At 37.2% G+C, this 24,150-nt stretch overlaps 1 protein-coding gene across 2 annotated transcripts in view; it reads right to left on the bottom strand.

Annotated features, from left to right (window-relative positions):
- Positions 1–13,844: 13,844 nt before the first annotated feature.
- The window catches only part of calcrla (calcitonin receptor-like a), a 29,294-nt gene continuing 18,988 nt past the window's right edge, over positions 13,845–24,150 (bottom strand). For both annotated transcript variants that reach the window (XM_079464950.1, XM_079464949.1), the window contains 10 exons: positions 23,854–23,967; positions 23,017–23,129; positions 22,822–22,913; positions 22,598–22,724; positions 22,270–22,423; positions 21,167–21,227; positions 20,529–20,595; positions 20,053–20,271; positions 18,911–18,952; positions 13,845–14,852 (listed from right to left, as the gene is read on the bottom strand). In XM_079464950.1, the coding sequence (XP_079321076.1) occupies positions 14,589–14,852; positions 18,911–18,952; positions 20,053–20,271; positions 20,529–20,595; positions 21,167–21,227; positions 22,270–22,423; positions 22,598–22,724; positions 22,822–22,913; positions 23,017–23,129; positions 23,854–23,967 (1,253 nt within the window). In that variant the 3' untranslated portion in view covers positions 13,845–14,588. The remainder of the gene's footprint in view (positions 14,853–18,910; positions 18,953–20,052; positions 20,272–20,528; positions 20,596–21,166; positions 21,228–22,269; positions 22,424–22,597; positions 22,725–22,821; positions 22,914–23,016; positions 23,130–23,853; positions 23,968–24,150) is intronic.

Raw genomic sequence — 24,150 nt, 5'->3', positions numbered from 1 at the left:
TATGTAACTGTAAAGAGCAGTTGTACATGTGGGCAGACTCTTCAAACCAAACCCACGTGTGTCCCACCTTGAAGCTTCGAGTGGTTTTAGGGGCCAGTTAGTCACCGCTGCAGTGAATCATCCTTATCACAATGCACCGCATGTCCAAACCTTCCTGATGCTTCATAAGATATTTTTTTTACCCCAAAGGTTCAATACATAAACAAGAAATAAAAAAACATACACAGATCTTATCATGTAGTCATAAAAAACAGTGTTTCCCAACAGCACTGTCGTATTTAATCTTTTGATAAATTAAAAATAGACTTTTGGGAAACATTTAAAAATGAGATGACCCTGCTCCTCATTTGTGTTTTTGTAAATAGCTCAGAATATGCATTCCCATGCATAAAGTCACAACGCATGCTCGAAAGAACAACAAGGAATTATGTTATAATGGAAGAAATGATTATCTTACCAATGGGGACTCAAGGTTTACTAAATGGTCCCTACTTCCTCTTGGCTTGAGTTTTGCTGTATCCCAAGGAGTATAATATGATCTTTACCACATCATTATCTAAAAAAACATAAATCTAAACGTTTCCCGTATGTTGCTTACCAGACAGTTTATCAAAATATATCCAGGAAACGGGTCCCATTAGATTTGTCTTGTTTAGATTTAGATCGTCTAGTTTTTGCAAGGTCACACTTCATCTAAAAAAATCTTTCAGAACAAAATGATATAAGAGGCTTCTGAAGGATATACACTATACTATAAAACCTTTTTTGTTGTTTTATTGTACTGCATGTTTAGAGTACTAAATAGGGATCTGTGGTGCTTTCTGAAAACCTCAATCATCACAAATGAGGAGGAAAAGATCTTTGCTGCTGGATTTACAATGCGTTTCCTGTTCCCTTTTAGCTACAGACTGAGATGGACAGAAATTTCCTCTTCTCGATATGGACTCTCCTGAAACGGGCTCTTTGAAAGAAAACAAAGGATCGTTGGATACAATAGCTTGTTAAAGAATGTTAATGTATGTTATTCAGGGGTTTTCAGTGTGTGCAGAGACAAACGATGTCTGATCAATGGAATGGGAAAGGATGCTTTAAAGTTGTTCCTAAGGTAGCAGAAAAATAAGAGTTCAAAATGTTTAATGCGAGTCAGTAGGCTTGACAACATGTCCAATATTTAAACCCATAGACTTTCAGCTCTACTTCTGTGTTACATTGACCGGCTTGTTCTTATCGGATGCTGAGCTATTGCAAAACTGGCAAAAGAGCACAACAACGACCGCCCACTTTTTCAGCCAGGTTTTGGTTTCAAAGTATTTTTCCCATTCATTTCCTACATGAAGGCTTGCACGTATCCAACCGGCTTAAAAATAAATCACATTTGGGCAATATCATGCAAGTTCAGAGGTTTTCAAAACTGTCAATATTTGTAGTTTAAAATACCCTTGTGAAATCTCCCTTAGTTTTTAAAGGAACAATTCCCCCAAAAAGAAAAGTTCTGTCTGCAGTTACTCACCCTCAAGTTTTTCCAAATCTGTATACATTTCTTTGTTCTGATGAACACAGAGAAAGATATATGGAACAATGCTTGCAACCAAATAGTTCTTGAACACCATTGACCACCATGATAATCGTTTCATCATTTACGAGGCTGAGAAACAATGACAGAATTCTTCCCTTTCATCAGTTTTTTTATTTCTTACGTTTTTAAAGCATAGTTTTTCAATGTTAAGAAGAGGAATGTGAAAATCTGTAACACATAGAATGTGAAATTTCCTTTGTAAATTATAAGTTGAAATGACACAGAAATGGCAGTATGGTGTAGAACGATTTACACATAAGCAGCCGAGAAATGTCTATATTGGTGTTTTGTGTTTATAGTTTTCTGGTCCAATCCTTTTCAGAATAATGTGTACAGTAGGTACTGAGGTGCCAGAAACTGAAAAAATTTTCTCACGATGGGTCTGTTTTTAAATGTTGCATGTCCTCACAAATATTATACATGTAATACATCACAGGTTACAGATCTCTGGTCATTGTGTGGGTAAGAGTTATCTAGCAGATCTATTTAAACTTGCGTTTTATGCTCAGTGTAGAAGGAAGAGAGAGCGAGAGAGAGAGATAGAGCACCCAAATGTACTGGATATACTGACATCTCTGTTATGCAAGGTTCCCCACATGGATTCTGTTTCACAGCTCAGCATCCAGACAATGATGTGCTTTAAGTAATACGTTTATGGCTTTGTTCAAAAATCAGTTTTTTGGTTGTAATCCATTTGGTGGATTTTTGTGAACATGTTGTTTTTAATGATTTATTTGATCTAATCCATTGCAAAGAGTTTGTTACAACTTCACTGTAGAACTATATTGTGTAGTTATGATTCATCTCTGACAACGCTACATAACAACCTGCTTGTTCTTAATTCGCCGCGCCGCATCCAGTGTGGACAAAATTAGAAATTATAATGGATTCTAATGCGTTTCTATTGTCTTTTGTCGCGTTGTGTCGCGTCATGCATGTCGCGCCTGGTGTAGACACGGTGTTAGACTCTTTTCTAAAATATATTTTTATTGTAATCTATGCTAGTGTCTTTTTTTGCAGAAAGCTTAAGTGTGTCTATATAAGATGCCATGGTGCCACTTTCAAAGACGGTACAGATGAGAGTTCCTCCTGTGGTTGTTTCCTACCAACCGTGAAAATGCATTTGGGCATTACAATGCAACGTGTGTACCAAGGGTATCACTGAAGTGCACATATACAGTAGGAACAGCTCTGGTTACACACACCCAAAGCTATGTCCTGGCTTTATTCCTGCATTCTCACTTCCAATTTAAGAGTGTCAAATATGATACACCTGTCTCTACAAGAGGTCAAACCCCTGCAATCGTCACCATGATTGCTGCCTGACGCATGTTGGCTCTTGTGATTAAACAACTTTCCATGTCAATTTCCAAAAATGTCAAAATTATATAAGGTCTAAAGTGATATTGAGATACTAAATATTGTTTCTGCAAGATTTCGTGAGTCTTTGCGAGCATGACTATATGGCAATTCTCCTTTTTGCTGACCATTCACAATAAGCGTGCGTATTTTAACATGAGCTAACAATGAACAATAGTTTAAATAAAAATAATATTTATCTTGGTTATTTTAAATGAGATTCAATTTTGTCAATGGTATTTTACCTAATGTTCAAATGTTTCAGTATTCGTTGTATATATCAACATTCTTAAACGCTGTAAAGAGAAATCATATTTTTTATATAAACTAAAATAGACTTAATATGTTTTTATCTTGTTTGGTCTTAATTTTTTATATGTAATATTCCAGTGAATCAGGATAAATTGTTTACGTCAAGTTTCTTTAACGCATTATGAAGAATAACTTTTAAATAAACGTTAATGCATTAGGTATCATGAAAGTATAATTTATTTATCATTCTTTATTTCTATTTATCATTTTATAGTGCAGTATAAGCTCTTTCTAATAGCATTCGCATATAACAGTTTAAAAGGCATTGCGACATTATATACAGTATAAGTGACTTAACACGAAAACTTTAAATGCATTAGATCTGCAATATACTACACTAACATTTTGTCTGTCTGAGTTTAATTTGGCTCAAGATGCATCCAACCGCTCCAGCAGGATGTTCCCAGAGGCATGGCATGTTCGCCGGGCTCTCTTTCACAGCTGTGGCCCATAGACTCCGGGCTCTCAAATAACAGCACCTGTCCTAGTTGTGTCCACTATGAACTCTCGTGGGAAGTGTGAGACAGAGGCACCATTTCTCAGAATGCATGGGTCAAACATCTGACAACAGCACGAAGCGTGTTTATTACTTTAGGACAAATGAAAACGGGGTAAAAGTTACGGACCAATAATATCTCCGTTTCAGCCTGTGTAACTGAGTCATTCTGAAAATGGCTGGGCTTTAATTATGTGCGCTGTCCATGTGTGACGCATTTTCATGTCTCTTGACGTCAGTGATGAAATTCCTCCTATATTTTATCCGTCAAGCTGTTAAAAGGGATGAATTAGTGTAGATCAGAAGCTCCGGACACAAAGGTGTACATAGTTTTTTAAATCATAAGTGTCACACAATACATTTTATTACTTCTGGATTCTTCGATGTATGCATTTATATTGTTTAAACTGAGCAGATGATCATATATCATTGTCTACATCTATATACAGTATGCTATATCATCGACTGTACCATAGTTTCTTATTCTCTTTAAAACAGTGTTTATGAGAGTTGTTTGTACTTTTTTTTCAATTACTTGTTTACTTTATTGATAACTGGAAATAGTGCAAGTAAACAGTAAACTCCCTCAAAATCCAAGGAGCATTCCTGAGGTCATGGTGTTATCTCTATACACTGTAAACAATTTCTGTAGAAATTAAAGTATTGCAGGCAGTGGTTTGCCAGTAACTTACGGTAGATTTACATTTATGTAATTAACTGGCAGCAGTTTGTTCGAAGATAAATGATCATTTAACACTAACAAGTCTTTATCCTTACAGAAAATAACTATAAATAACAACCCCATGCAAAGTTTCTGGTTCCCAGCATCCGTCTTATGAGGCTGTTATTTTATCATTTTTGTTCTGTAACGATAAAGACTTCATGTTTAATGTTCATTTATCTTTGAACAAATGGTTTCCAGTAAATTCGATAAATCTACAGTATACAGTAAGTTACTGGCAACTAGCTGTATACGGCAAAATGTTTACGGTGTAGTCTTAATCTGTTTTCATTGGGTAAGACCCCCACCCCCTCTATTTCCTGTGCTTTCAAAGACAGGGATTGATAAGATAAAACAAACACACCTTTGACGCCTTACTTTCCGGAGCCACTTTGTTTTTCCAGGTCTCGATGATAAGGGCACCATGGGTTCAAGACGTGTGTACTTTGAAGACAAACATATTATCCTTTTTAATGTCTCTTAATTATTTATACATGTTTGAATTGTTTGCGTCATACATTTTACTCTTTTTAAACAGAAGTCAACGAAATGTTGCGATGAAAACAGAACACGGATTTGAGATCGGACCCTTTGTACGTTTTCTTGGTCCTCCTCAGTCGACTCGATCGCCTGATGTCTGCAGGAGAATTCAAATGGCAGTTTCTCATGAGGTCGTATATATTTAGCTTAAGATCGCGTGGCGTCAGGTTAATGGTTAGTTAAGAGTTCAAAAGTGCAGTTTTGGCTACAAAATTGCAATTTCCTGCTCAAGGATGTTCTCTTTAATGTGTCTTTAGGTTCTTTGATACTGTATGCATTAAAACAAAATGTGTCTAATTCATTCTGGTGTCTCGTATGGTATGGTACAAGTTGAGGTTATCTTGTTTGCTCTTAATTGCTGTTAATGTCCGAACAAAATCATTTTGTGTGTTTATTTTTATATAATGCTACTAACATGCAAGTTAGGCTGTGCATTGTTTTAATGCCTTCGCCAATGACAGAATGATCGGTCATGATCATTTTAAGCAAATGTGCAATGTTTTCAACAAAACAATGATTTGGTCCTGTATGAATTATGTTGACGAACACACAGAAGAGCAAGATTTGTATTGTATTTGTTTTCTTCTCGGCGATGTCTTTCTCAAGGTGTGTAAGGAAGTGTGTCTCACCTATCTGTGCGATGTTTTCGTCACATTTTGAAGCTAAATTCAGCTGACTTTGGCCTCGAGCAACCTCTACCCTGTGCTATATCACGTTAGTGTGGCCTGTCTGCTATTTAGGTAGCAGTAATCTTGAAATATGGGTCTTGTAATCGATGTTAACCATATTGCATTATCTTTATTGTGTACTGATCTGAAACATATTAATATCTAGAGTGTTCAATTCAATTGATTAAATAATAAGAGCAGGCAACCCTGTTTAGAGAATGGAATTAAAGTTAATATAAATATATTATCTTAGAATATATATTGTGTTTGAAGAGTGGACAGATAGATGTGTATTATTGCACTGAAACAAAGGTATTGCTCCCTTTTTATACTCGACAAAAATGCAGGTTTGTTGCATGGTTGCCAATGGGTAAAATATGGACAAAATCCATATCAACCCTATTTTTTGTTAGGAGAACTTAGATTTATTTATATACTGTGTATACATGTATAGTATACAGTATTTTCACGTAGTGATAGATAATCAGATCAGTCGAAATAAGACGGTGTTGTTGGGTCTTTTCTCATTCACCTGGCAGAATGGACTCCTCATTCCTGGCACATCTCTCTGCATGCAGATGAACACCATTTGTTTTAGGCACTGACATAGGCTGCTGTTGAAAGTGCAGTGAACCTCTTGGATAAAGCAAATGGTGAAACATATGGTGAAAAACATTTATGTGGGCAGATGAACGAATGCTTATCTCTAGTTTGTCGGGAGCTTTTGTCTGATAGTTCACCTGCATCACTACTGCATCATCTTAATTTTCAACCTTTTCCTATGACACCACCATATATATTGAAAATACAGGTTCTTAAAAGTTCTTCACAAAGATGCCATATAAGAGTAATGTTTTAAATTTAGTTCAAAGGGTTCTTGCATTTACCATCTCTTTCTTAACTTGTTATAATCTGAAAAACATTTTCTTAAATCGGTATCTCAAGGTGCGATCCTTAATAATCTGTCATTACTTGCTCGATCGGAGCTGCCTTACTCTGAGCTCTGTCTCTGAGCCCGGAAAATGCTGCGCTATTTAATGCGTACATTATTGCTGATAGAAAAATAGAATTTTTTTTTTACTGAAAAATGGCACGTTTACTCCTCAATCAAATTACAGGGCTACGGACTGGTAGATGTTGGGGGATCATTGTGGTTGCAAATTAACATCGGCAGGGTATGCAAACCTCAGTTCGCATCATTGAATGCCTTGTGTTGAACCTGTCTTCCTCTTAAGGAACTATCATTGTTACTGTCTATCGACCACCAAAAGCAAGTGCTTTCATGTCTGAGTTTGCTGACTTGTTTTCAATGCTGTGTTTTAAATTCAATTCAAATTTTAATAAATATATTGACCAACATTATGTATGATGGCAAGGAATGTTTTAAGGTTTCACTGTTAGATAGTGGCCCAAGAAAAGGTCAACCTTTGGATCTTGTAATTGCAAATGACTCATGTGTCTCAGCTGTCTTCTGTTGATTTTGGGCTTTCTGACCATTTGGCAGTCTATTTTTTTACTCGTATATGGCCCTGTCTTGCCCATCATCTGTACGTACTGTTAAGTTTCGTAAATGGAAATCAGTTAATACAGTTTTTGCAGACTCTATTGTTTCCTTGCTTCATGGATTTTCATCAGGGCCACTGGATGACAAGATTTTACAATTGAATAAGACTCTAATTTGGACTCCTTTGCTCCCTCGCGAAATCACTTTCTTTCGCTCCACTCCATGGTATATTTTCGACAATCTGCGCTCAGTGAAGGCAGTGTGTCGGAAAAGGGAGAACAAGTGGCGTAACTCTGGCTTAAATGTTTGTTTTCAAGCCTGGAAAAATAGCTTGGGGGAACATAGATCTGCAATTGAGTCTGCAAGATCTGCTTGCTTTGCCCAGATTATTGATCCCCCAACCAGGGCCGTCCCAAGCCTTTTCGGGGCCCTAAACAGAATTTTATTTGGGGTTCCCCCTGTGTCGTTTGCATCTGTTAATACTGTCGGATGTTCAACATTGCTATCGTTAAACACTAAACAGTTAGATTTTTAGTAACTTACGGTATGTCATGTGTTGCACGGCACTCTTTCAACTTTAAACCTGAAGCTTCTTACTGAACAGCTGAAGACGTGACGGTAGCTCCGTCTTCTTTGATTTGATTGGTCACTGCTTGGCTCTGTAACCTGTAACTCCCGCCTCCTTTCATTTGATTGGCCACCTCACTTATTTTGACACACACCACAGAAAACAATTGTGGGTACAGACCTACGTGTGAAATTGAATGTGTGTAATTTAAAATAAAAAGCAGTTATTTCATGTGCTCTTTGGGGCCCCCTGTTGGTGGCAGGTCCCTAAGCAACCGCTTAGATCAACTATCTGCCTGCTATCTGAGTAGCTTGTTAAGGAGGTATCTTGTATGAAAGCCACCATTTGCGTACTTGATCCTCTACCTGCAGTTTATTTAAATATTGTTTTAAATTGCTTTGCCCTGTCATTCTCAGCATTATGAATGGCTCTCTGTCCGCTGGGGTGATCCCTGCAGCATTTAAAACTGCTGCTGTAACGCCAGTTCCAAAAAAGCAAAATGGTGATTTTGACAACTTCAATTATTATCGCCCCATTTCGAACCTTCCGTTTTGGTCAAAAATATTAGAACGGGTTGTATTTTTGCAGATGCAGAGTCATCTTACGACTTATAATCTTTTCGAAAACTTCATAGTATAGAGACAGATTGGTAAGGGTCACTAATGATCGATTAATTGTCTTAATCATCGATGAATTGTCTCTCCATCCTTCACCTCCTTGACCTAAGTGCAGCAATTGACACTGTCAATCACAACCTCTTACTTAATCGACTTCTAACTGTTTTGGAGATTTCTGGGACTGTTTTATCCTTGTTTAAATCTTATCTTTCTGATACGATTTCAGCTCTGATATTGGCTCTGTCTCCACCTGGGTTCCCCAGGTTTCTATCCTTTTTAGGTTTGCTTAGGCTTAACTACCACTTTTACGCTGTCCATACTCTGATTTATATTCATTCTAAGCCCGGTCAAAATGTGGATGTTTCTTTTCTCTCTCATTGTACTTCTGAGATAAAAATATGGATGACTCAACATTGGATGTGTCTCATAAGTGACAAGACGGGGGTCTTGCTTATTGGCTCTTCTCATCAACTTTGTAAAGCTCACAAACGTTAAAGGTTGATAGTTCTATTGTGGAGTTTCAGACTAAAGTACAACATGTAGGAGTTATATTTGACTCCAATTGGTCTGTTGTCCCAAAGGTTTATCATACTGTCAAGAATTATTGTTTTCATTTCAGAAATATCGCTAAACTTTGCCCTATGCTATCTTTTGCTGTGGCTGAAAGACTCATCAACTCCTTAGTTTTTTCACTTATTGACTACTGCTGGAGCGATCCATGAGGTTTGAGCCTTGCCCCGAAAACCCACACTTACTACAGTACAGTAAGGTATTTTACCTTTACTACAGAAGTGAGAATACATCATTATATTATACCATCACATTTACCACATGATACATTTACAGTGCTAATCCACACTTGAAACGCAACAAGCCGTACACAAATAACACGCAATACAAATACAAATCATTATTATACATGTGCATTTACCATTTATCTGATAAAATGTCACTGTTATGCAGAATAACAGCAAATATGCATGCACAATATTGTGCACTTGTATCAATTAAGCAACATAAACAACATATGTGCATATCAGCAACCAGAATGAATTTAGGCACAGCGGCCATGTAAATCATAAATAACTTTGATGATCAAATTACCTCCTTTTTTTATCAGCTTCTCTCTTTTTTTTCAGAGACTTGATAACAAAGTTCATCCACATGCTGAACAAACTCCGTGTGCTTCCTTTGCGTTACGAGACTATTGGTGAACAACAGGGCAGACGGCGTTAAGTTAACAAAAAACAAAACGTGCCCATTTAGAAAAATGATATGATTGGTCAGTTTTACTGTCACTCAAAATTATCTCTCACATTGATTTACTGTACTGTCAGCCAGCGGTATGCTATTAGAAGGCGCCCCAACCCCGTGCATGCACACGTTCGACTTCTTGCAGCATGCGCAGGCTGTGCAGACAGCGTAGGACAACGCGGAACTGGGACTGCTCCGTGATCTTGAATTACTCTCGTGGGACTTGGAAATGTCACGTGGATAGAGTCCCCATCAATCCAGGAAGTCAAATATACAAATCTAGGGAAAATTGGCACACTTTTATCGAACATAGCATTTAAACGTTTTTAAATGTGATTTTTAAGATTAGATAAGTTTAGGTCATCACAGAGGGCCTAAAGGGACCTGAGGGTTCGCTACTGGACTACAAAAATGCTCTATTGGTACGTAACTCCACACTTAACAAGCAATCTGTGCAAAATTCTGCAGCTAGAATTCTCACTGGTGTCAGGAGAAATGAACACGTTTTTGCACAGAAATTTTTTGGGGGTAGCTTTTTGAATGGTTTTATTGTTTAATATTTTATATAGACCTTTTTGCTATATATTTGCTTTTAAAAAATTTTGTGAAGTGCCTTGAGATTCTGCTTTAAAGGTTCATGAAACCCTTTTCAGCAACAAAAAATGCAACTAAAATGGGCGTAAAAATTAACTAGATTTCTAGACTAATAACTTACAGTTGTTAACATTGTTTTCTATGATGTGCAACACAACCAACTCTGTTAACATCTGAATAAATGTTGTATAGTGTTTCGTGGCACTTTAAAGACGCTAATTCAAGTTATTATACTAATGTTGCTATTTTAAGCTCGTTTTTTATATGCATTTGAGAGTTAATAAAGTTTTGAGTTTAGCAAATCTTTTTGTGCTTTTCAGTTTATTCTTGAGTTAACATTTCAAATTTTTGTTTACTGTAAATTTCGTAAATCATATTATGGCCGATATTTGATTTGATTTAAGTAAACAGAATTATTTTAATAGTTCTGGTTTGATTTATAGCCTTGATGCATTCATATTTTATATAGTCTTTGGAATAATGCAATTGAATACACCAATACAGATGTTTGACTTAATTGTTTGGCAAAACTGTAAGAATTTGAAGATATTTTGAAGATACTGAGAAAAATCAACTAATGAACACTGTTTTGAAGCTGGCATCTGCTCATGTTTCAACATTTCATTTACATTCTTACTTATTGTGGAAGTTTATGAAAAAGTCTTTTCCACAAGAGGCTTTTTTCTTAAGAGGTTTAGAGGGATTTGTGACCATTTCATATATTTTAAATGCTATATTATTACTACAAATGTCATTTTCCTGCATTTCGGTCTATTCGATCTTCGGTATAAAATGGGTAGGTTTAGGTTTTATAAAAATATAAATATATATCTAAATACGATACAATAAAAAAACACACTGAAACACATTTACAAACCTTGAAATATACAAGGATTGTAAATATTTAAGTTTTTCAGCTTAAAATATTTAGCAGTTTTTTTCGTTTTATATACGTCCAAATGTAACGTTTCAGCATCAATAATAACGTACAGAAGTGTACGTTTTGTGCTTGTAAACTTAATGTTCAAATCCCTATAAACAATGAGACCAGGCAGGATGTATATTATGCGGTCTACGATGTTGGACAGCATATGTTTTGCCTTAAATTCTGAACTGTGGCATGACAGAGGAAACATCTGGTGGCCAGTACTTCCTTTTTTAGTCTTCATTCCCAGCATGATACCCCCTAGTTCCCATAAATAATCTGCCGACATGCGGTTCTAACCTTCTTTGAATTTGCTCTCTAAAAATTCCCACTGAAGCAACTACTTGTTAGTATTACGGTCACGTGCTGTATCCCACATATTGAAAGTAATCGTAGTCCCACACAATCATTCAGTCCTGTCAATCATCATACGCATGTATAAGCAGCCGTCTTCCTCCTGGCAGCAACAATCCTCCTGGCATGCCTCCACTTTATTCTAATTCACATCACTTTATGGCATTAATAGACACTTGTCAACAGAAGTCATGTAGGTGATTGTATATATGCTGTCGTCACTTTACTGTGTGTGTATTTCAGAACATGCACTCAATTTTTAGCCGTTCCTGGGCTAAAAACATTTGTGACCTGTATGTCAAGTTCGCCTGATCTTGAAATGTTGCATTTGAGTTGTCATTGGTTAGGCTGCCAGTCTTTCTTGTTCCTGAAGTATGTGAGTCTGTCATTACCATTTGAGAAGCACAATTTCATCTGAAAAGCGTGGTTTCAATAGTGTCTCAATGACAAACATTGTGAATAGAATATTATATTATATTGTCTTTTGACTTCGGGTAGATGCTTTGTGTAATTGGCAACTTAATGCTTTTAATAGTCCGACTTAATGCTTTTATAGTTAACCACAACATCTGTGTCCCCATCCTAATGATGTCCGAGAAATGCACATTAGGATGCAAATAAGACACTTGAAATTGATCATCTGTATTTACCAAATAACGTGATACACATGATTGCAACACTATTTTATATTATAAATGTCAGACAAATACACCTCAAGAGGACAAAATACATTACATTCTTACAGATAAGAACGTTTGTAGTGGTTGGTTATGGTTACAATACATAATACAGCTTTAACATTCTGATACTTCTGATCACCTTAAATGTCAGATCAGAAGAATGCATAATATTCGCAACACACGGTGACACACGTGAAACTGTCCTGCAGTGAGTGTTTTCACAAAAAACACAAAGGTACTGTATGATCCATTACGGGCACAGAGAAACAGCGAATGGCACACATTGATGAAAAGACAACAGATATTAAAGAAGAAAGTATATGACGTTGGTTTCGGTTGCATAGAGAAACCGGATGGAACAATACATGTTTTTGATGTTTGATTGGCATTTGTGTACATACTGTGAAGTGCTATGGTTTGTAATTTGAAAAGGTTATTTTGAGACCAGAGTAAGGTTACAGCTCTGTTGTTCCGAATGGAAGAAATACACAATGCAAAGCGAGACCAAAGCAATGCATACCTCTACAAAATATTCAAAGCTAAGAATATAATATTTACATAGTACAAACAAAATCTAAAATAGCATGTTTTTGGACAAAAATAGCATATTAGGCAGTAACATAATGTGGATTGTCAGAAAAGTCCAAACCAAGTAGAGAATTAAACATAAATAAACACAGGCCACATTTTCCAAATCATACGGAATGTAAGTCATTTTGGCAGTATGGGTTACAAGTTGAATTGGGTATAAGCAGCTTTAAAAGTGAAAGATCTGGGGCCTCATTTATAAAACGAGTGTACGCACAGATTTGATCGTAAAGCACAGAAAAATACACGACAACGCTCATATTTATTAAAATGGTATTTGACGTGGAAAAGTGTTTAGCCCCACTTCAGGGTCTGAGCAGACGTACGCACTTTTGCTTGTCCGAGTGCTGCAGGTTTTTGGAAAAAGAAGTCATTCTTGCCGCTCGTATAGGATTTGGACGTTGACAGGTGCTCTTTCATACGTATATGAATGTTATTAATTCGACATCATTAAAAGGCGGAGATCTGAAACTGCTGCGCGCAATTTCACGATCATTTGCGATTTATAGATTTCACATAAGACAGAGAGGCGTACACGCGTTTTCTGTGCATACGTTCGATCTAGGAATCATATGTACGCACTTTGAGAAATGATCGTAAAATCTAATTTAGGACAGACTGAGAGAGACTGCTTAGTATTGTATATATAAATATATATTATTTAATTAAAGTAAATAACATGCACTTGTGAAGAATATGAAGTAAAAAAAATTACCAGTAATGGCTTGGCATTTGCTGTTTAAATCTCATTCGGAGAATAATATGCATATAAATTAGAATATGTTGCTAAATATATTTTAAACCGATAAGTTTTCATACTGTAAGGCGTTCACATTGAGTTCATAAATGTTACATAAATGATGGTCAAATGTTACTTTGGGGGGAATATTTGATTCATTCTAATACAAAGTAAAGTTATAATCCCTGAAAGTGAAATTCTGTCATGTACATACTCTGATGTTAATCATATGGTTTCAGATCTCATAAAGGTGAATAAAGGAGACATTTATTTTTGGGTGTACCGTCCCTTAAAGGACCAAGTTGTTCAATGTCTTTCTGAAGTTGTTTTCCAAGAAAACAGATAAAAATGGTTTATAATACATTTATAGTATTCAAACGACATTTAAAAAAAGTAAAATGATGCATTGACATTTTAAATCAAAATATTTTCCACATTATAAAAGAAAATGGTGCAATGGTTAGTTTGGGCACTCTTCAGTTTTTCCCTGTATTCAGACAGAACTAAGATTTGATTTATTTTTCCGTAAAAATATATCTAAATACTGTTGTCTTCATTTTGCTGAGATATATTTACACAAATGAGGCTGATCTTATAAGACAAAGAAGTGCATTACACCTAATGGGCCGGTTTCACAGACAAGGCTTAAGACTAGTCCCAGACTAAAAAGAAAGTTTGACCTGTTTTAATGGGAAAAACTTGCCCAAACATATCCTTAAATACATCATTGCCTGTCACATACATCTGTTTTGTCTCAACATGCACACCAGTAATGTTTTTTTTTTAAAAATTAAATAACTTAATTAAACTAAGGCATAGTCCTTGCTTAAGCTAAGCCTTGTCTGTGAAACCTAAAAGATCTAAAAATATATTTACATGTATTTCTACCGCACACAGTATTAAAGCAAATAAAAATCTTGTGTGGTACAAAGATGACGCCAATAGCGTTTTTTCCGTTTAATAACATTACTTAAAGGTAGCAAAATGTTTTTCAGTGTAAATACTAGAAGAAATGTGTCCTCCTCCTTCACCCTTCAGAGAGCACAAGCTGTGAATTATGGGTAAAGGGTCCATGTCAGGCATGTGACAGCTGTCAGATATCAGCAGTTTTATTTAACGGCACGTTGCCGTATTCAGTGCCTTCAGCAAAGGGATCGTCTGGTTTTAGGATGTTGTCAATATCATGGCAGTTTTTGCCGTTAAAGTGTTCTGAATGGCCATCGATGCTGTAACATCCCTGTACCTCTGTGATGGAGGATGCGGTGTATGAGGCGGATCTCAGCGCATCAGAGTGTGTGATGGTGCCTCCAAACTGAATGCGATACTGATTCCAGTGTCTTCTCAAAACTGCTTGTACCTGGGAAAGGTTTGGACAGATTAGCTCCCGAGTAAACACAAATTACATAACCGACCATGCACACTAAATAATTCAAGACATGCAATGTGATCTCCATGGTTTATCATTTGACAAGTTACTTTGAGTTCATTTTCTTAAATAAGCCTCATAACGCAAGCATACGTGCCCTTATTATTGTTATATTGTAACTATTGGTTACTTTGGCTGATAATTGTTTGTCTGAATGTGGATCGTGTGGATTGTCTTGTAAAATATGAGAGACTGGAATTACTGCATATTCGGGACACTGTGCACTGTGTCACCAACCACCCCGGAAGCGAGGGAGAAGAGCCGGGGCTCTCGTGCGTCTACGGAGGCGCAAACACCGGTGCCCACTGCCCAGCATAATCCTGTCTAACGTCCGATCGCTAGCTAACAAGACGGACGAGCTGTCCCTCCGAATTAGCTCCAGACGTGACGTGGCGGACTGGCGGAATTCGCCTCCATTATCCTGGTGGCTGTATATATCCCCCCGCAGACCGTAGCCACAACTGCAATGCAGCAACTGGCTGCCCAGGTCACGGAGATTGAAAGAGCGCACCCGGACTCGGTACTTCTGTTAATGGGGGACTTCAACCATGTCAACCTCAACAAATCACTCCCTAGATACAAACGACAGATTCACCTTGCCACGAGAGGTGAGAAAACACTGGACCAATGTTACTGCACTATTCCACAGGCGTTCCGTGCTGTGGCACGGGCGCCTCTAGGTAAGTCCGACCATAATATGATCTTTTTAATGCCTCAGTACCGTCAACAATTAAAAACTGTTAAACGATCCATAAGGACAGTAAGACAATGGACGCCCGCTGCAGCAGGAATGCTAAGTGACTGTATGGAACAAACGGACTGGAATGTTTTTAGGGCAGCATGCGATGGTTTAGATGAATTCACTGACACAGTCACCTCCTATATCAACTTTGTAGAGAACTCATGCATAACGTCAAAGCCTGTGGTTGTTTTTAGTAATAATAAGCCATGGTTCAATAAAGAGATTAAACAATTATGCACAGAGAAAAATCGTGCATTTAAAAGTGGTGACAAAGATCTATATAGAGTTGCTAGATTTGAATTTGAACGTGCTGTGAAGAAAGCAAAGGCTAGATACAGAGATAATCTAGAAGATAAATTAAAAGCTAAAGATACTAGAGGGGTATGGCAGGGACTACAGAGGATAACTGGGTACAAGACTAAACAGGCACCTCAAGACATAGACCCCCAGCTTCCAGATAAGCTTAATGAATTTTGCTGCAGATTTGATTGCCCCCAGCTTGACACAGCCCCTGCACCTAGAACAGACCCTGTTACCCCACCATTTGTGATTAGGGAACATGAAGTCAAAGCCCTGCTCCGCAAACAGAATGTGAGGAAGGCAGCAGGGCCAGACGGTGTGTCTGCTTTTACTCTCAAGAACTGTGCCCATCAACTCGCCTCTGTCTTCACAGATATTTTTAACTGGTCTCTTTGTGAGTGCCAAGTCCCTGCATGTTTTAAATCTGCTGTAATCATCCCTGTACCTAAGAAATCAAATATTAGTTGTTTGAACGATTACAGGCCTGTTGCTCTGACCTCCATTGCAATGAAGGTTTTTGAACGGCTTGTCTGTAAACAATTAGCCAGTGTTGAGATGGACAGCTATCAGTTTGCCTACCGTGCTAACAGGTCTGTAGAGGATGCTGTATCCTTATGCCTCCACAGCATCCTGCAGCACCTAGAGGCCCCAGCTACATATGCAAGAGTTTTATTTATAGATTACAGTTCTGCTTTTAATACTATTATACCCATTACATTATTTGCTAAACTCCAGCTGATGGGAATCAATCAATCCCTCTGTCACTGGATCTTAAACTTTTTATTAGACAGGAGGCAGGTTGTGAAAATGGGCAACCTGTTATCCAAACCCAGGACCATCAACACTGGGGCCCCACAGGGGTGTGTACTCTCTCCTCTGCTTTATTCTCTCTATACCAATGACTGTGTGTCCCATTCTGACAATGTGAAAATCTTTAAATATGCTGATGACACAACAGTTGTAGGTCTGATCAGTAACAACTGCGAGTCAGACTACAGATCTGAGGTGGCAGCCTTGGAGGTATGGGGTAAGAGGAATAACCTATTTTTAAATGTCAACAAGACAAAGGAACTAATCATAGATTTTAGGAAAAGTAGGTTAGTGCACTCCCCTCTGATCATCGACGACCAGGCAGTGGAGAGAGTGTCCAATTTTAAATTCCTTGGCACCACCATATGTCAGTCCCTGAAGTGGGAGGTTAACACCAACCTCATCATAAGTAAAGCCCACCAGAGGCTTCACTTTCTGCGCCAGCTCAGGAAGTTTGGTGTAGCTAGGGATGCAATGCTCCAATTTTACAGAGCTACAGTGGAAAGTGTGCTAGCCTTCTCGATTACTGTCTGGTACGGCAACTCCACCTCTTTAGAGAGGAAACAGTTGGAGAAGGTGGTGCATTCAGCATCCAAAATCATTGGACATGCAATCCCATCAGTAGCCTCTATCTACGCCACTCGGGCCAGCCATAAAGCCCGGAAAATACTGGATGATCCCTCGCACCCTGCCAGGTACCTCTTCAAACTACTGCCCTCTGGTAGGAGAGTCCAAAGCCTTGGGGGTAAAAAATCCCGGTTCTGTAATAGTACTTACCCTGCCACTATTAGGCTCCTGAATGCTTCTAAACGACCTCTTTCAAAAGCACTTTACTGAACTGCACAAGACACTTTATTGGGTAGTTAAAAGTAGCACAAGTTTTTTTACAGTCTTGTATTGGTTTGAATGATTGTCTATGTGAGGTTTTTTTTTTTTTTTTTTTTTTTTTTTAATGTACTGTATGTTATGTGTATGTTTATGTATTGCCTTTTTAACTGGAGTGGCACTAAGACAAATTCCAATCAACTGTTGTTGATATGGCAATAAATTACTTACTTAATTACTTACTTACTATTGTTCCTCGTGTAATGCATTAAAATGCACACTTGTTTTTTTCTCTTTATTTGGAACCTGACCGGCATAAATCTAAAGATTAAATGATTCCTAACAAATCCAAGTCTGGCATCACTGCATTGACAGTTTTATTATGTAACACTCGAGTTAAAGTGATCGTTTACCCAAAAATGGAAATTCGGTCATTATTTACTCGCCCTTTTGTTATATCAAATCTGTATGACTTTCCCTCTTTTGCAGAACAGAAAAGAAGATATTTTGAAGAAGATGAAGATGTTGGTAATCGAACAATGGCGGTACCCATTGACTTGCATAGGTTTTGTGTCTAAACAACAGAAGTGAATGGGTACCGCCATTGTTCGGTGACCAACATCTCCATCATCAAAATATCTTATTTTGTGTCTTAGAAATATCTTAGAAAGTCATACAGGTTTGAAATGACAAGAGAGAGTAAGTGATGACAGATATTTTGGGGTGAACTATCACTTTGAAATAAAGAACTCAAGCAGTAAAACCAACATAAAACAGTTGGTTTTGACTGTAAGTTATCTTGGGTTTTAACTGTAAGCTGCTTTAAAACAACTGTGACCGCACATCAAATAAACTCTATATTAATGCACTGTTGCCTAGCGACAATACACACATAAACTTCACGTCATCCTGCTTTGTATTTTCTCATCCCTTTCACATATTGAATAACAGTGCTGCAAGAATATGAGAGATGCAAATACAGTACATCTGCAATGAGTTCACAAACAATTCAGAAACAGAGAGAAGAAAGATGGATAATGACGGTATGCAAATGTAACTGGAGATCAGCAAGGCCATTGCGGGAACATGCAGTGACCCTATTAACCGAAAGCGATCGCATGTCTCATTATCGCATTGCTTCTGAACTGAACAGGTTTCCTCTGTGTCGGTCTTGTCATAGCAATACAGTTTAGCCAATACGCCGTGTTAAAAATCTCCGATCTTTGCACTCAGAGAAAAGGATGTTGTCTGATCTCTGGAATTCCTTGAACATAAACAGGAAGAATGTCACTTCGGTTGGCTGAACTCTTACCTCGCCGTTGAAAAAGCAGAAGATTGTGGCCACCAGCAGTCCCTTCAAAACAAAATCAAATAATCTCGTCATTAGTACGTCAACAAAACGGTTAGCTAGCATATGCTACTGTATAACTAAACCCAACACAATGATTTGTGGGCTGGTGTTGAGTGTGGTTGTCTCTCGTGTTTGGATGCGTTTTTCAGCAGCAGGCGTTCTAGATGTGCCAGAGGAATCATGGGATGACAAGCTTGTTTGTTGCATTTTTCATTGTGCCGATTCAGCTTGTCTTGGCTGCACCAATTGTCCAAAGATACTGAAAGTATGAGCACTTTGTAGCTCGTGTCATTTTTAAGGAGTGCTAGGAACGCGACGATTCATAGGTTGAAATCCCACATACAATCCCAATGCTCTTGAAAAAACGAAGAGTCCATTCTTAATGTGTCTTTAATCAGCATTTCTACGTGTATTGTGGTCATTTCATTCAAGTGTGTTCAATTCTAACAAATTCAAACAGTGAAAGAATGAGGTCATGCCAAGAAAAATGGAGTTAAAAATGGTTATTCCATATTCATTATTATTTGTAACTATTGTAAATATAATTGTAGACACAATATTATTGTAAACACTTCTTAAATACAAGTCAAAACTTGAGTGTTGTGTTCTTTCCAAAGGAATATAAAATTGTATTGTAATTTTTATTTGGGAGTAAGGCTGTCTCTAATTCAGAGAATAAAACAAAATAATAAGTTTACCTGAACACATAACTATAAAAAGTGAATTCTGAAAATTGTAAAATAATTTTGATTTCAAAAATAATAATGATCGATAAATATTTGTGTTTTTTAAATTATTTATATATGTTTTAATTATTTCAATATCATTTGTTTTATTACTCATCATATTTAATATGTTTAATACTATTATTTAATAATATTTTTATATTATTTAGTATTGTTATATACAATTATTATTTAATTTTTTATATTATTTAATAATGTTGTTATACTAAATATCAAATAAATTAAATATTGAAAGAAGTTCTCTAGTGGTTCCTAAACAAGCAAACAGTCAAGTAAACTGAATAATAAAGAATAGAATAAATAAAAACAAAAGATCATTTAAATTATCAGAAGTAAACGGTCTTAACACACTCTTACCTGAAAATGCATTAGGATGTGCATGACGTAGTCGTAGATTTCTGCAGAAACACGTTCACTAGGTTTGTATGGCAGGAGAACATACTGAATGCCCAGAAGTGGCACCAGAATCAGGGTGGCCCGCACAGCTTTCATATACAGACTTGATTCTGCCTGATGCGTTACTTTCAGCTTGGTGATGAGGACCCGTACGATGTTCAGCAGAAAGAACAAATTCACCTGAAAACACAGGCTAAGATGAAAGGCAAGCACGAGCCAAAACAAAGCATCCAGCTGGCAGGCAGATGTCTGAGAAGAGTTTCGTAGGTTATGTTATTTAAACTGCTGCAGCGTGCCAGTATTCTGTGTGATGTAGGGGTACACTACACATGGAAATCGTTCTAGTGAGGCAAAGTCAATTTAGATTGGCAAATACCCCAAACTTCTGAAAGTAATTTGCACAAACATTTACTTGAACCAAAAATAGGATCTCTCACCAACAGCGCTGCACAGATAGGCCCATGAATAATGTATAGCAGAGAAGTATTTGAGCTGATCCAACAACTGTGGATTAGAAGAGGATTAGCCAAACACTTGATATATATCCCCCAAGCAAGAGTTTTAAAACAATACTGTAATTAATGAGGATAAAGGTAAGTGTCCTAACAAAAATATTTATGTGTTTTCGAGAATAGTACAGTATTAGTTAAACACAGAACTGCTGTCGTGCTTATATAGTGTTCACACCAAACGCGGCAAATCACGCTATTCGCGTGTAGTTGGACGCTTGAACATTTTGAGTTTACTCGCATCATTGGCGCGTGAAATTTGCTTCATTACAAACGCAAATTTGCGTCATGGGAGGGGCTTCTGCTGCTGGCTCACGGCCCTACTAGAACAAGCTCCTGATTGGTTAACGTGGCGCAAATTTTCGCCAAAGTTCAGATTTCTCAACTCAAAGCGAATCATGCGAACGATCAATTTGGCCATGCGCGTCAATTCGCGCACCGCAAGGTCATCGCGTCTTTTGCATTGATTTAACATGTAAATCACTCGCGTTTAACGCTTCATTCGCGTTTGGTGAACACACTATAATAGTTATACATTTAATCTAAAAATGGCAAAGTATACTCACTTATCATCGTAGTAATAACTTCTGGCTACAGCGTGTATTGTAGCTGGTATAAGTGGAAAACCTAGTGATAAAAAGAAAAAATTAGGTGCAAATTGAAACAAGATTAAGACAACACCGACTGTTGGTAAAAAGAACGTACTCTTTCATTTTAAAACTATATGACTTTCTTTCTTGCGCAAAACACATAAGAACATATTTTGAAGAATGTTGGTAACCACTAACGGCGGTACCCATTCAGTTCTATTGTATGGACACAAAACCAATGTAAGTCAATAGGTACCGCCATGGTTCGGTTACCAACATTCTTCAAAATATAGTCTTTTGCAGAAGAAAGAAGGTCATACCGGTTCAGAATGTCATGAGGGTGCGTAAATGATGACAGAATTCTTCTTAGAAGCAAGTATTATATACGAGGATATACGATATTAGGCTATTATGTGTTTGTACATAGTCATTTTATGTCAGTAATTTGTTTAAAATAAATAATTGAAATAATCTACATGAAACTGAAGTTGCGATTGACTTCTTTTCCGTATCGTGATGCATGTCCGAGTGAAACTGAAATAAGAAAATAAATGTTGGGTGGGACCAACTTGGTTTGTTGTAAACTGGGCCTGGAGGGGAGGGCTAAAAATGCCTAGCCATTGGACAGTCAGTATAGTCCTACCTCTTTTCTGTTGTATATGTCATGTGGTGAAGAGTTGTTGTTGAGCGGGGGAGAGGAGCTTAATGTTTTTGATTAAAGATTACAAGTGCAACTAAAATAATGGTGTGCGCAGATAAATCGTTTATAATAATCACTGCAACAATGTGTAAAACACTTAGAATCTTCCTGTCATGGTGACTTAAAGCTTGGCCTATATTAATTAAATCATTTCCAAAATACCTCTTTGATGAGAAAAAAAATTAAAATGAAAAATGTATGTTTTATTTACCAAAAGATTCAAGCTGAAGTAAAAATGGTCAACAAATGTACCCAAGCTGTCACTGGGACGGTACCCTGCAATACGGTCCTAATATGCACCATTTAAAAAGAAAATTCTGACAGTGTATAAATAGTACAATGCTTATAAAAAAATGAATTTGTTTAATAAGAAACTCACCCCATCCGAGAAGGTTGTACCACATTAAGTGCTGTTTTTCTGCAAACACGGCCACGACAATGAGCGTGTGCAGGTAAATCCCCTCACACAGCATCCAGAAGTAGTTGCATCCAAACATGTACAGATGGATGAACTGTGTAACTTTACAACTCATCTAAACAAAAGCAAATTGAACATAAAGATGATTAAAACATCAAATGATGTCAGTGCTTTTCATTGAAAGAAACAGTACAACCATTTTTTATTCACCCCATTGACGTTATTATTATTATTAAAAGAATATTGAGTGAACCGTCCCTTTAAATCACTGTCAACACAATCTACTCACTGGATTTTGTTGGACTAGCTTTTGATTGTTTGCCACTGCCGTTAACCAAATTATAGTGATGACGGAGTTTAACACAAAGGAAAAGAAGAGGTTTTTGTGCAGGGTTATTCTCTGGCAGCTCAAACTCCTATGGGCGCAAGAAAAGAAAGCGACCAAAATCAGTTGTTTAACAGATTAAAAAACTGAGCGACGAATTCAATAGCTGAAAATACATTTGCACTTACTTAAAATTAAAGAATATGGCAAGTGAGATGAACAAAGATGTTAGGGAGAGTCCATGACCTATTAATGTCAAGTAGAACAAGTTCATTGCGGTCTGCAAGACAATAGACAATAGAATCATGGGATATTTATATCACAGGTCCATTTGCATTGGTGTTCATCTTTATCTCCAGCGACTGCAGTGTTTGTATTCATACCCTTCGTCCTTCATTAGTGTGCAAATTACATCGGGTGAAATTTGTCCATGTGCGGTTGCTCGCGGGATGCAAGAACCACTGGCCACTTTCTGTGCAGGTTTTAGTGACCGTTTCTGCGTAGGAAACAAATAGCGAGTATAAATTACTAGGAACCATGCATACACATTTTGTCTAATTCTGAACCTTTTCTGTGCACGTATATGAGAACAAGAGTATGAAACCATTCATAATGAATTATCCCAAATGGCTAATTGTCTTGTACTCTATTTCATATTTAAACACTTTACAACAGAGCTGTTAGAAATGATGACAGTGATGAACACACGTTGTTTGATCTGACCTACCAATAATCCACTTTTATTCAACTTTATTTTATATTTTTATCCTTATTTCTACGCTCTCTGAATGCTGATCTGTTTTCCTCTGGTCTGTAATTGAACTTTGTATTTCTGTTGGTGTTTTTGGTTATTCATTCTAATGTACAGCCCTTTGGTCAGTCTGTTTTAAATTGCGCTCTATAAATAAATGAACTTGAACTTGATGAATGCCTTTACCGCAAAATCAATTTCATTAGCATTCTGTTTTATGCACTTCTACAAGAAGGCCTTTCTCTAATCACTTTAGCTCGTGGTGGGAGAAAAGTTAATATTCAAGCTGCATTCACGCCAACCTAATGTCCTCCAGGCCAGATACATTTTCTTTCGTTATTCTCATGTTTTGGCAGTAGAGCACAGTGGAGTGGTGAAAAAAATCCAAATTCGTGAAGAGTATGAAAGTCACGTGAGAGGAAAGGTGTCAGATTGAACATTATAAAGGACAACATAACCTTATATTCACCTGTAGGGTCAAAGTCCTGGAAATAATCCGGACAGTGTTGCTCGGAGGTGATTCCAGCCTCTGTGTCGTCCCAACACAACCATCCATCCCACGTCCTGTTGCACACCGGGCCAGCTCAAGGAAACAAAAAAAAACATTGAATTGCTCTCTCCTGTCAGCCAACAGGACCATTTTACATTGAGAAACATTCCTTTTCACCCAATGAATATGAGTTACCTGAGTAATTCTGCGTTCTTGCTATAGTAATAAATAATGCCACAGTTGTTTTACTAAATGTCAAGGGATATTAAAAATCTT

This window comes from Barbatula barbatula (assembly GCF_947034865.1).
Source record: "Barbatula barbatula genome assembly, chromosome: 9".
NCBI classification, from domain to species: domain Eukaryota; kingdom Metazoa; phylum Chordata; class Actinopteri; order Cypriniformes; family Nemacheilidae; genus Barbatula; species Barbatula barbatula.
This window is presented reverse-complemented; position numbering and strand designations above follow the sequence as displayed.